A 14,227-nucleotide genomic window follows, 5' to 3' on the forward strand; every position below is an offset into this window, starting at 1 on the left:
CTCAAAAATATTTTATGATAATGACGATGACTATGTGCACATGAACATAAGCATTTATTTAGGAAGAGAATAGCCTAGTCCTAATGGCACAGATGTTAAAGGGTTTGAACACGAATGGCAGCCACAGTGCTTGGCTAGTAAGCTGCTCTGCTCCTTGTCTTACTCGGTTGGAGGTTGTTCCATGATTTGGCTGGAGACTGGAGTTGAACGCACTGCCTTTGCACACTGATGCTGAACGCTCTGTGCATCAGGCCTCAGTATAGTTGGAGGGAGATTGTTTCCTCACCTGCATGAGACTATCAAGTTGCCTAGAGGGTTCTTTCTGTGATTTCATAGTCCAAGACACAATGAATTAATGAAGAAAAAAACACAGCACAATACCTCAGCATGTCCAGGCAGTATTTAAAAACCCAGAGGTTATTATCCTTCAGCTATCAAACATTTTTATCAACAGTCTTATTCACTGCTTTAAGAATAATTTCTCGTCTGATTATTTCCATGAGAATCTTGAGTCTTACATTAAAGACATTTTAATTGTGAGATAATTAATGATAAAAATCAGGCCTTGATCCTATTCCTGCCCGGATAACCTTTTTCTTAGAAAAGCCAATGAATTAATGCCCCTGGAGCAGGCATTAGCATGGGTTTGTAGGATCAGAAAACAACACTAATGTTGTCAAAATCCAAAATCTCACAAATTCATAGGCATGCAAGAAGCAGCAAAATGGGGGTGAGGGAGAGAAAATCTTGTGGTTCATAACAAAGCCACAAATTATAGTTCTGTTCAGAGAAGAATAAAGGCAAGAAAATGGAAGCTGTGAGAGAAAAGGGAAAGTGGGATTGAGAAATGAGAGAAAGAAAGGAATGACACAATAAATCTGTATTTCTCCTTCAGATAGGCTATTATTTTAATTCTGCATTGACAGAATTTATTACAACAGGTTAGCACTTAACATCTCTACATTAAGATGATAAGTAAGAGTCCAGAGCAAGAGAAAAGCATCATCTGTTAATTTAGCCTGAGAGCCAAGCAGAAGTGAAAGAAGAATAAAAGAAAAAGAAAATGGATTTGTTAAGCCTAGAATCTGGTTGACTTTTACATACCGAGGAAGGGGATGGTAGAGGTCATAGGGCATGATCTGCTTGTATCCATCACTGTTAGGAACAATAATGCCAACCCTCTGAGTAGAAGGTACACATAATAAAATAAACACTAAATGATTACATTATACAACTTTTGTATTACAATATTGTATTACATAACACAACTTCTTGTATTACAGTATTATAAACCAACAAAACAAGATATTTTACCTAAGTTGTCATCCCTTTAAAAAGAAATGTTCCCATCCTACTTTTTTGAGTAATTCAAAGAATAAATCACTGCTTTACTGGTTACTACTTTTTCCTTATACATTTATTATTGTTTGACAAATAACCCATCTATTGCTAAAAGTGACCCAAATATTATATTAACTTATATTGTTATTATCTAGCACCAAAAAGAATGTTTCTATACTTAATACTTTCTTGGACCTTGGATCCAAAGTCACTGAGGACAATAGGGGAACTTCTATCTGCTTCAGAGACCTCTAAATAAAATGCTTTCTATAATTATTGTATGGTTGTTTCTGCCCATCAAATAAAACCTCTGCCTTTACAGGGGACAGGATTAAAAATTTGGGTAATCACAGTGCAAGAATTTAAATCTGCAATTCTTGTCTCTTCACCTAAAATGAGTCCAGACCTGCATTTTTTTTCCCCTGGAAGGAAGAAGGAGCCTCAGAAAAGATTAACATGTCAAGTTGGATTTTTTTTGTTTGTAATTACTGGTTGGCTTGATTTGCTGTATTGTTATTCGTGTTACAATGTAACATCTAAAAGTTATAGAAGGCAACAGCCTTCTATAGATCAAAACTATGAATTATCTGCAATACTATCACACCAGTTATGTGTGAGATGGATGCCACTTGTCTCATCTCCAAGGGATCTCACTGAATTGCTAGTCTGAAATTTTGTATTTTTTCTGCACTTTTTAAAAAAAATTGTTTATAATTTTGACTCAGAGTAACTTTAACCATGTTGTCTAACAGCTATCAGGCGTATCTATTAACATAAAGCAGATGATCTCAGAGGACCTCATTTATCACCTTCATCAAAGCCACATGGGTATTTGAATGGGGCAAGCGGACAGAAAAATCAAGGATTGAATCCTAATTGCGTTAAAATAAAAAATGTGTCTCCATCCAATTTATGGAGAGATGAAACTGAATGTCAAGAATAAAGGTGGCTTTTGGGAGCCTTTTGCAAATGAGAGGTGGTAGTTATGCTGCTATGGATTTCTGCAAGGGGGAAGGAGCAGAGGAGAGGGAAGGGAGAAAGTATTCTCCATCCTGGACACAGCTCACTGAAAAATGCTATAAGCATTCAAAGGAGTCTTGTCAGGCCAGGCCTAAAGGGGTCTATTCTCCTTTTAGTCAACAGGGGTTTTATATGCATAACTTGTCCAAGATAGAAGAATGGATTCCATTGTGTTTCCACAGCAAGGAGTCAGCGCCAGGTCAGTGTGCTGGAGTTTTCCAGCTAAAGCATGGGAAGCAGCTGGAGCCCTGGAAGTGTGTGAGAGGGACTAGACAGTTCTCTCTAAGATCAGCAGCCACTGCAGTCACAGGAACTCTCTGCATGAGTGCGCATATTTGCATCTTCGAAGAGCTGCCTGTCCCCACAAAACTCTAAAAAACTAGGAGAGGTTTTTCTGGCACTGGGAAACTTTGGGAAAGACAACTGGGTCATTTAAAGTATGGTCAATGGACAAGTGTTTTCAGACTTAGCTTGATGGGTAGACATCTGGAGAATGTGGAGGAATTGTGTACTAGCATTCTAAGAAGATGGAAGGAAACCTTTTGTGAGGGTTTTTTGCCCCTGCTTTTGGGAATTTGCTGTTTTCCTGACTCTTCTATTACTACTGTTGAAGTTCCACTCTGAAGCTATTTGCACTTTCCAGTTCATCAGCTTGCTGATAAGTGTTTGGAGAAAAAGGTTAAAATAGTGAGTTAAAAAATGAAATAATTACACTATAAAAGCATCTATTGGCTAAGAAAAAAGCAGGTTTCAAAACATTTCATTGCAGTGAAAATTATTTTTTTCTAATAAACATGATGCCTATGCATAATCCAAGTCTGTATGCTTTAGAATTAATTACTTCCATGACTGTTCAGATAGAAATAACTGTACCACATTCAAACACTGTTATGAATATTAAATAACATTTACAAAGCACTAGATTAATATTGCGATTGGAAAAGTTTGACCATCAAAAAATTTTGCATGCAAAAATTGCATTTCTGTAAACAGTATTGAGCTCTACAGATTTACTGACACTGTCTTTGTACATACATGAGGGGCTGCCAAAGGCTCTCATTCTGTAACTACAAGAAAATGAATCACAGCCACGAAGTCAGAGCAAGGAAAAAGGCCCCCACAATAATACACAATGGTTTAATTTATGACTTTAAAAAAGAATTGTCTTAAAGATAAAACAAAAGAGCAGATGGTCATCATATCATTAATGATATCTGCACTTTTCTAGCTAGTCTTGTGTGAGGTACTTTTGTATGTGTTCTATAAAAAAACCCCTAAGACTAAGATAACACTTAAAAAAAAATCTTAAGAGATTACTTTGGTGTATTCTTACTTTTTGATGAGAAAAAGTGGTTTAAATTCCATGAATCTATCAGTCCATCATACTCCTATAAACAAGATGGAAGAGATCTACTTTATGGGGCTTATTTACTGCACATTACCCAGAGAATGCAAAGGGGATGGTGTGTTAAACGAGCAGAGGAAATAATAATTCCTTCACTGAAATATGTGCGAGTAGCTAACAGGACTCACACACAAGACATCAAGGGATTTGGCAGGAGCAGGAGCACAAAGCAAATTATTTTGCAGAGCTGTTCTGTCTCCTATGTCTGCAATCTCCCATGCCTTTCAGCAAGTCCTGTCACATATTCTACACATTGGGTTTTTTTCCCTCCTGAGGGCTGGCAGACTCAACACAGTTGCTCTTCCAAGGCACATGTATGGTTAGAATAGGAGCTGCACGTGACAGAAGTGAGAGTGCTGCAATCAGATCTGCCATCTCTGCAAAGATTCAGCCTTCTCCTGAGATGAGTTTCCACAGCTGCATTCCTTGGAAGACATGTTTGGTCAACTCGTCCCCAGTTGCTCCCTTTCCCCCTTGACCCTATTTAGCACAGATGATAAGCTCAAGTGCCTTTCTCCCCTACCTCCCTGGTGACTCCATCTTTCTGACAAGGCCAGCCCTTCCCACTCTCTCTCCTGATGAGTCTCAGGTTGGAGCCTGTTGAGCCAAACAGGGGCATGGGTGCTAGAACTGAGAGAGAAGCCATGTGCTCCCAAGGTGCCTCTGGGTGGTGTGACCCACATGGGGACAACCTGCCACTCCTGTGCTGGTATCCTGCACCCTTGCTGTGCCACTGCCCAGCCTCTGCAGGATGCTCACGTGCCTCTGGCTCACAGCCTTCACTTCTGCTGAGGGCTCTGTCAAATATTAATAAATAATAATAAAGTAGCTTGAGTTGGCTGTGCTGGAAGACATGAAAGCACTCACCACAAAAGACAATTTTAGCATCCAAGCCAGCATCTCTGTGAAAGCCATGACTATCACTAGACAGACAACAAACTTGTGCAAAAGATTGCACTTCAACACTTCAGATCCTGACACTAAGATGGTGTGTGATGCTGCACTTCAGTGATCTCTGAAGATGCCACACTGTGATATTATCTCCTTGTGCTACAAGAACACTCTTGGTGTTCAGAAACAGTTAATGAGGCCTGCAAAGAGATGATATCTGTTAATGCCTCCCATGTATTATTCTGTGAATCTATTACTTTTTCCCTTCAGAGCTGGAGTTGATGACAGTAACATGACAGGTACAGGATACATTGGTTTCAGTGCCTACTTCTGCAGGCAGTGAAATGGTAATTCTCAGTTACGCCACCAGTATGAGTTACCTTTCTGGTTTCTGGATGCTATCAATGTGAATTTTGAAGAACTACCATATCAATTGTATTTATATGTCCTTTTATATGCTCTTAATACTTTACAGATTGGCAGTAGCCAATGTCTGCCGCTTAAATACTTAAAAACGGTATGTCAGTGGATACTTAAAAAACCTACTTATGAATGAAAAACCCTATTGAGAAAGGCATCCTTTTGTGTAAGCCTCCAAAAAAACCCTCTTGCTTTAAACAGAATGTCTGTTTGGCATGACAGTATCTTAACTTTATAAAAAATGTCTTGTTTATAGTGAAGAGATTTTAAATTCTAAGCAACATATGGTTTAATTATCATTTCCATAGACTGATAAAAACCAATCTCTTCACAGTGCTTAAAAGAAGTGTTTTTAGTCAAAAGCAGAAAAAGTAATTCCTCCCAGTAGCATGACTGTAATGCTTCTAAACATCTCCTTTTTTTATTCAGTTCAATATTTTATGGTGATTTGGATGAGCAGTGTTTGATACAAGGAGGGAATGAGCTGATAATAGTTGACACTACTAAATATTAATAACTGAATACCCAGTTAAAATCTCTGTAAACGACCATTTACTTGCTGCAGTTTTGGTGTCTTCTAGGACTTAAAATAGACTAAATTTCCTGCAACTTCATATTGGGCAGACAGATACCTGTATTTGATGCTCATAGCAGTACATGATATATTTTCCCACCTTACAGCTTGTTATTGGAAGCTCGTTATCCAGGCAGCTCCTTTCTGCCTTTCTTTCCATGTTTCATTAATATATATTGTCTCCTTAGAGCTGAATTTGCTCTGCTATTCATATCTTTTAAGTGCTTGACAAGTGCTTCCTGGCCCACCTCCTGCCTATTCTGACAAATTTTCTAGATTAATTTAGATTACTTTTGCCCTGTCCAAAATTTCAAGGTTTCAACTACTTGTCATGAGAAGAAATGTACCGCTTTAGGCATTAGAATTATCTGCTGCTCATCTTTATCCTGCTCCTGAACTCAGGTAACCCTGATTATTACTACCAGAACACTGCCATTGCTACCAGTTCCTTTTCCATCTACCACTCCACTTTCACATTCCCAAGTATATTATGGACTTCTCATTACTTAGAATGACTCTGAATGGTCATTACATTCTGGTGTCTTTTGTATGCCTTTACTTGTACTTCAGTGCTCTTGTTAAGTTAGCTGAAAATTAACAACTAAAAACTACCATGTTATTAAAATTTAAATTTAATTTTAAATTTCTTTTTGATAATGCCTACCTCTGCCACGACTCAGTATGGATATTTAAATGAGAATGCTAAAAGAAAAACTTCGACAAGCAGGAAGAGGAGTTTGCAATTTTGCTGGACGACTCCATAAATAGTGTATATCTGAGAGTTTTCCTTCAGGTCTCTGGATGCTGAAAAACTTGCTGAAATGAGAGATTTTCCTTCAGACTTTCCACAGGTATTAACATTATTTCTAGTGGTAGGCTTACAGATAAAACTCTAGGTGACGTCCAGGGACTGAAGCGTTAAAAAGAACACTCTTTACTAGAGGCTGGCTAATATGAAATTTTTTACACAGTTGTTACATGAATTTAGAATCTTTGCTGAAGTTGATTTTAGAAATCTTTATACAACATTGAAATCTCCTGGTAAAAAAAACAATTAGAGCTTTTGTGGCTTAGAAACTCCCACACTAACATGTAGCAGCAATAGCCAAAAATTATGGGAGATTGGTAAAAATGCAGAATGGCACGACTGGGTAGGTCACCTAAAAGCTGAAGATGAAATGATGAAATCTAGAAATAATACTGAGAGTATCCTGGTGAAAAAGTGAATGATGAATGGGGCAGCAGCCTTTTTCACATTTGTCAAAACTGCTTTTTGGGAGGAAGCCTTGGAATTATAAAGCAAATGTATCCTCTGGTTATAGCATCTTAGATTTATCCTAAATAAGTGTATAATAAACCTTTTGATAAATAACAAACCTAATAAACCTGAACAAACCTTTTCTCTAAGCAGGAAAAAAATATTCAATTTCTTTTTTATTAAAATATACCAGAAAGGAGGATAAAAATGAAAGCTAAAAATACCTTCCAGCCTGTGAAGTTTTGGGCAGTAAAAAGATTTTCGCTCAATTAAATAGGTGAAATACTAGTGCTGGAATTTTCCACATAGAAGGAGAGCGGACTAGGTTGAGCTGGCTGCTGTTTGCAGCAGTAGATAATATGCATATAGACTTATTGTTGCCAGTCAAAGGCAGACTGCTGTAAAATCATGGAACTGCAAATGAACAAATTGTTCCTTTTTACTTTGTAAGGCATGAGATGGATCCAAAGCAGGTTTGGTATGAGAGGCTGAATTGAGCATTGATATGTAGGGATTAAAAGGCACTCAAGTGTCATCATATATCATATATTCCGTGTGACACAAATTACTGGTCTGACTTGAATGAACAGTATATGTGGCTGCCTCTGCTTAACCTGGAAAATGAGTATGTATAAATTACATATGTTTGATAAATAACCATCCACATGCTTTCCCATGTTTATTGAGACAAATCTTTTTGCTATTCATGATGCCAGCAATACTGCTAATTATTGCCACAGTCAGCCAAATAAAGTAAACATTTCTATGCACTAAAACTAAAGATGCAACTTATTTCTGGCTCACACAATACTTGTGGTATTCATTTAAACTTTTGTTTCAGCTTACTCTTTGCTGAAAATTTTGGTGTAAACTCTCCTACAGAAACCACTCTCTGTTCCTTTATTCAGTGCTACTATGGTCTTCAACGATTATTTTCTGTGGCATTTGTTAACACACCATAGGAACAGCAACCACTAATCAGCTATGCCTCACTGGAACTGGGTTTGCCAGGAAAAATTAACTTCTTAATTTTATACTGGTGGAGCAGAGCAGCTCCCACACAGCAAAGACAGTAGAGACACTGCAGAGCCAAGACACCCTCCTTGTCCATGCTCCTGACCCCATGTTTCCTCTTCAGCTATCCTCTGCCTGCCTGTAAGAAATCATCAGGAATCCAGAGGTTACCACATATTTCCTCTGGTTTTTTTTTTCCCCCCTCTGGGTTGTTGATTCTTGAATTCTCTACAAAGGCACTTTTGAAAATAGTAATTTTAAATTTGGCATACTGTGAAGATGTTTCCAAAAAGCCAGTTCCTCTGGGATGGCATAACTGTATTTCTAAATGACTCTCCCTCCCCTCAGCGTCTTTATATCAACAGCTTTGCCTTATTATGTCTTGTATAAAACAAAATTGCTTCCTGACATCTGTCCAGATATTATTTTTTTTCTCTTTCCTCCCATGTACCATGCAGTCATCTGCATCAACATTTGAGACTATGTCATTTAAAATCATTGAGAAAAGTATGGAAAATACCCACCACGTAAATTCCAGAGGCAACTTACCTATTTGACCACACCAGTATATTTTTAAAATAGCATTTTAGAATTAAAAAACAAAAACAAACAAACAAACAAACAAACAAACAAAATACAAAAGCAACTACATAAAGTTACTTTCTCATTCAGACTGTGATAGGTGACTCTAGAAGATAAGTTCCATATTGATTCATATTTTTCAACAATTCTTTTCCTGAGACATTAATGTTTCAGCCTTCTATCTGTTCATACCTGGCTCTACTGATATCTCTCTAACAAAATGTGCTTATAGGATCAAAGGCATATAAACTGCCATGCACTCTGGGTAAAGGTGTCTTCAATGACAAAGAAATCTGAGTGTTAACTCCAGAAAAGATCAGTTAACTTCAGTGAAAACTTTCTCTAAGAAGTAAAATCTATTTTTGCCTTAGAGTGATTTGTTCTGTTTTGATAGTGCCTAGATGTAGCTGGACACCTCTAAGCCTAAAGCTGGTGCACCTGGCTTGGGCAGCAACTATCCTCAGTCAGGTGGATACATAGCCCCTTTTTAGTATCCTTTAATATCCAACTTCCTTTTAAGTATCCTTTTTCTCATCAGGACATCTTTTTTCTTTGACAACCTCCATCAATCTGAATCAATGAAGTGACACAGAAACTCTTTAGGTGATTCTTGTTTGAACTCACTTTATGAAACTGTGTAAGAAACTTGCCTAGAGGGAAAGGAGCTGGTGGTAAAATGGCTTTAGGGAATCCTTGTCATGCCTGCTGAGCTATGTTTAACCATCTTTTAGCAAGGCCACACAAGATTTAGATTGCACAAATACACGTTTGCTACTTATTGAGTGGCTACAGATGGACTCCTATTGAAGTTCAGGGCAACCAGTGCAACAAAGGATTGGTCGTTTTTTGTGGTTTTCTTTCTTTTCTTATAAATGAAAAATCTGACTGTCTGATCTTACTATTTTTACTATTAATCTTTCTGAGGAAGAGTGCACAGGAAGTTCCCCCTTAATACGAGAAATAATGTCTTTACTATGCAGTGCCAGTGAACTGGCACAGATTGCCCAGAGAGGCTGTGGAGTCTCTCACTGGAGGTATTCGAGAATCATCTGAACACGGTCCTGTGCCACGTTTCTGGGATGACCCTCCCTGAGCAGGGAGGTTGGACCAGATGACCCCTTGTGGTGCCTTCCAACCTGACTCATTTTGTGAATCTGTGGTGCAGCAGAGATAAGACTTTCATGTAGGGCCAAAGGACATTGTTAACTAGAGCAAAATCACTCATTACATGTTACAAGCTGCCATAAATGCAAATAGACTTTTCATTATGGTGAAAAAAAAAAAAAAGCATTAAAGTAGTTCAGCTAATTGTGATGACAATAATTTTAATGCAAAAATAATTTTTTTTCCACCTCACTAACACTTAAGAGACTTGTATTTATCAGGGGGATGGTATCATGGACAATTTGTTTTGTCATACTTGGTAACAATTAATGAGGCGAAATACATTCTGAGGGGAAGAAACAACCATTTCAAATCAGTCTTTGCAATGTAAAGGTAGCTAAATAGAGGTGTTCTACACAGTGCATTCTTAGAATGAGAGAGAGGTTGATAAGGTAGGATAAATGGCTCTGTGAAAAACAGCAACAGAATGTTCTCCTGTTTTATTTAACTTCTTTAGAGCTCAGTGTCCTTTAAAATTAAAGCCAACTAACCTTGCAGGACAAGGATCCAGATTACACTCTTGAAGTTTCGGCTTTGGCTTGATATTTTCAGGATAATAGTGACAGTATTGATCTGCTACTACCCGATTGCTTCTCAGATCAAAGCACTCAGCAGATGTCAGTTGATAACCTGCAATACACAGAGGAATAAATAATATGAGATGTGATGTTCTTCCTGTCTGGCTCTGAAATGTATCTAAGTTCTGGTTTGGAAAAGAAAAATAATTTAATCTTCCTTCAGGGCTTTTGGGCATAACAGCTGTTATTTTTCAGGTCAGATTGAAAACAACAATGTAAATCATATGTGGTAAGAAACACAAGATAACCAGTATGGTCAAACAAAAATTCATAAGTCTAGAAAAAACAAAGAAAAAAAAAAAGGCTGACGTTCCTTAGTCACCAAGAATTGTGCCCTTAGTTTCAGTGTAGAGAATAAACCTCCTGGTAGGAATAGGGATGAATGGAGATATCTTGTTTTACCAAAACCAGGCCCAAATCCCATCAGCCCTTATGTTTGACAGCTGTAGTATTAAATGCAGATATGTAGCTATCAAGATGTACTTTATCTACAGAGTCTGGCAAAATGCTGAAAATCTACAGGCTACTACCATGTTGTTAAATCCTTCCCTTCATTTAGTTGAAACTATTTAAATTTTTAGATTTTGACAATTTTTAAGGTCCAAAACTCAGGGCAGGAGTTGACACAGGTCATGTATGCAGAGGACAGCTTCTGAAATACAGTGGTAATTCATTACCTCCACCACAGGATGCTGAACAAGGGAAAAAATCAGTTTCTCTCCATCTGTGAATGATAGGCTGGTAGAAGATGAACTGGACCGAACTGTCAGCAGCACCAGCATAATGGATCTGAAAAAGAGGTTATATCAAAGAGTGAACCTGGCAAAAATGCTGGGAAGAAGTACTCCACCACAAGTATCTTGCAGATTGGAGATATCTTGAAGCTTCATGAAATACCAGATATACTTTGCAATATGAAAACTAAATTCAAAACCAAAGCATTGATTGGTGGCAAAATCTTGGGTTCAAAACACAGTCAAATAAGTTTCTGGGCTTGACCAGTGATCATTTTGAGGCCACATTCTGAAATAATGAGTGCATGGCAAATGTGTGATTAGTGCTATTGAATAATCTTATAGGGACAGAGGAAAGGGACTGATGTTCAATGAATCAGAAAATTACCTTCCACTATCTACTGTCCCTGACACAAAGACATAGAGTCTTTAATGTTTCCCAAAAAGCATTCTCTGGCCAGTTATAATACTATAATATTCCATACTTGATAGTATGGAATAAAACCTGGGAGGCTGCACTGCAAAAAATAATAAACTGTATAAAAACTTTAATTCACCATTTTTTGCCTGAGGTGAGGTCTTTATTTTACTCTCCTTTGTGGCACTGTCATTATTATGAAGTTTGTTCTTCTGTTTATTTTGCTCGTAAAAATGCTTCTTTCAGTCATAGGCATGGCATCCTGGTTGGGGCTAAGTTAATGTCTGCAAAACTGTCTTTAGAGCATACAAGCCACCTGAGCTTAAAAGCTATCATGCTTTCTGTACTAGGTGTGCTGAACGGATGTCCCACATAAACAAGAGTTTGTAGTGCAAGGACTGCAATGTGAGAGACCTTCACACTGGTAAAGCAGCACCACTTGCACCCAGCCCAGTAAAAAAACCTTTATATTTGATATCTGTGCTGATTAATCCAGTTATGAGGGCTTCAAAATCTCAGCAGGTTATCCCTTGTCCTTACATCTATGCTTCTGCATGAACAGCTGGCAAGGGAAGAACAAAAATATGCTACTAAAAATCTCTGCTCTTTGATGATTTGTCCTACGACACAGCGTTTCGATGCTGCTTGAGCATCTCTGCATCACTGGCAGACAAAACTGCCTAATCACAACTAGAAAATATGCATCCTTCTACAAGACAGTACTGCTGCTCTTAGGAGAAATCCTTCTCCCTTTTTTTTCAGACAGCTTAAACTGTTTAACCAATTCCTTATTTTCTTATTTTTTCTCTCATGTTTCAAATGAGTCTCCTAGTTTTGGAAACACCATTTCCCCCTTACTCTTCTCTCTTTCCAAACACCAAGACACTGCCAAAGAATGGTCTGTGAAACAGAAGTAAAAACATGACAAATTGAGATGAACTTTGTAACTTGGGTTGTTTGTTTAGTTTTCCCCTGTAGATGGAGAGCAATATGATTACAAATCAAGATATATCTTGAAGAGCAGGAGGAGGGCAAGAATATTGATGTGTGTATGAGGTCTGGTCCACTCAGGCTGCCCTTTTCTAATTAAACAGTGATGTCAATTCTCAAAAGGAGAAAAACTCAAAGCAGCTGTAGCAATACAAATGCTTCAGCAATTGGGAGGCCTTTTGCACAGATCAATATTGTTTGAATGTGTGTGTCAGAAACAGGATACCTAATTCCTTGTGCAGGGATGGTGCATTAATTACACACTTCAGAAAGGTCTTTCTGGGCTCATGAAAGCCTCAGGCACTCCTGGGAATAATGTTCTGTTGTGCTGGAAGCCATCTGGGGAGGTCTCTGATCTCAATGTGCAGGAAAGGCATTCTCTGGGGAGAATTCTGGTTTACTCTGTGTTTTTCAAGGATCATCAGTGATTCCCAAACTCAGATCTATTCAGCAGTATGGTCTGCAGTGAATCATGAAGAACAAGAGCTCACACATGAGCTACTATAAAAGGAAGGGGAGGAAAAAAGAGTTTTACATTGAAAAAAAAAACAGGAAGAAAGAAGAGTTCCTCTCTCTCTGCAGACTATTCCTGCATGTCTGGAGTTAACTGTCTGCTTCAACACAGAGAAAAGACAGATGTACCGTCTTTTGCAGCTTAATGTGGAAGTCACTCATACAGCCAATGATAACAGCATAGGTGGGGAAGAATTACAATGAGCCACAGTCATAAGCTCAAATTATACAAAACAAGTAAATAAAAGAAGCATGCACAATATTTGTATTTTTGAGGAGTATTGTAAGCAGAAGAGGAATGATAAACGGTGATTCCACATAGCAAAAACTTCTTTTTGATTTTATTTGACTCTTCGTTAAAGCTAAGATCTTTATCCAGGAAAAAACATCGTTGGCTACTTGAGCCCTGAAAAACTCAGAGTGAGACTTGATAGCTAGATGCTGTAAGAAATGTTGTGCTTTGACTGCACCGGGCCAACTCCCACACAGTGAAATACTCAGTTCTGTAATATGATGAAATTTTTTATCCTTGAAATTAGCAATATCCTTGTAGCTATGAGAAATGCCAAAGATCCAAATAGAGATGGCCATCACCTAAGAATCTGAAGCTATTTCGCTAACTAACAATGAGTTTTGCACACTTAGGTATCTGAACAAGAGAAAATGGCAATTAATCATTATATTTGCAAATAAAATCCTGTGTAAATTTATTAATAGCTGAAGTCAGAAGTACCCAGATCTTGCAGAGCACTCATCATGCATTTGTGTATAGCAACTCCCCAGATATCATCCTTGACTTGCTTTAACTTTCAGGGGAATTTCAGGAGCATTCCTAACATCAGAGCAGCTCTTACCACTTTCACAGAATCAGAGAATCACAGAATGAACTAGGTTGGAAAATACCTTTGAGTTCATCAAGTCCAACCTATGACCTTACACCTCCTCATCAACTAAACCACAGCACTGAGTGCCATGTCCAGTCTTTTGTCAAACACATCCAGGGATGGTGACTCCACCACTTCCCTGGGCAGACAATTCCAGTGCACAGTCACTCTTAAAATGAATAATTTTTTCCTAATGTCTAGCCTAAACTTCCCTTGGTGCAGCTCAAGACTGTGTCCTCTCCTTCGATCACTATTTGCCTGGGAGAAGAGACCAATCCCCACCTGGTTACACTCTCCTTTCAGGCAACCCCAGCTCCCTCAGCCATTCCTCACAGGGTTTGTGTTCCAAGCCCCTCTCCAGCTTTGTTGTCTCCTCTGGATGCTCAAGCATCTCAATGTCCTTCCTAAACTGAGGGGCCAGAACTGGACACAGCACTCAAG

General features: G+C 38.3%; 1 protein-coding gene across 3 annotated transcripts in view; it reads right to left on the reverse strand.

Annotated features, from left to right (window-relative positions):
- Positions 1-14,227, reverse strand: part of ADAMTSL1 (ADAMTS like 1) — a 190,988-nt gene that overhangs the window by 91,314 nt on the left and 85,447 nt on the right. For 2 of the 3 annotated variants that reach the window (XR_015799574.1, XM_014871904.2), the window contains exons 8-10: positions 10,925-11,036; positions 10,161-10,299; positions 1,105-1,155 (exon numbers count right to left, since the gene is read on the reverse strand). Coding sequence is in view for 2 of the 3 variants with exons in the window: in XM_014871904.2 (XP_014727390.2) it covers positions 1,105-1,155; positions 10,161-10,299; positions 10,925-11,036 (302 nt within the window). In the remaining variant the exon portion in view is untranslated. The remainder of the gene's footprint in view (positions 1-1,104; positions 1,156-10,160; positions 10,300-10,924; positions 11,037-14,227) is intronic. The other variant, XM_014871990.2, reaches the window with a different exon arrangement.

Source organism: Sturnus vulgaris, chromosome Z (assembly GCF_052056855.1).
Source record: "Sturnus vulgaris isolate bStuVul1 chromosome Z, bStuVul1.hap1, whole genome shotgun sequence".
Classification (NCBI taxonomy): domain Eukaryota; kingdom Metazoa; phylum Chordata; class Aves; order Passeriformes; family Sturnidae; genus Sturnus; species Sturnus vulgaris.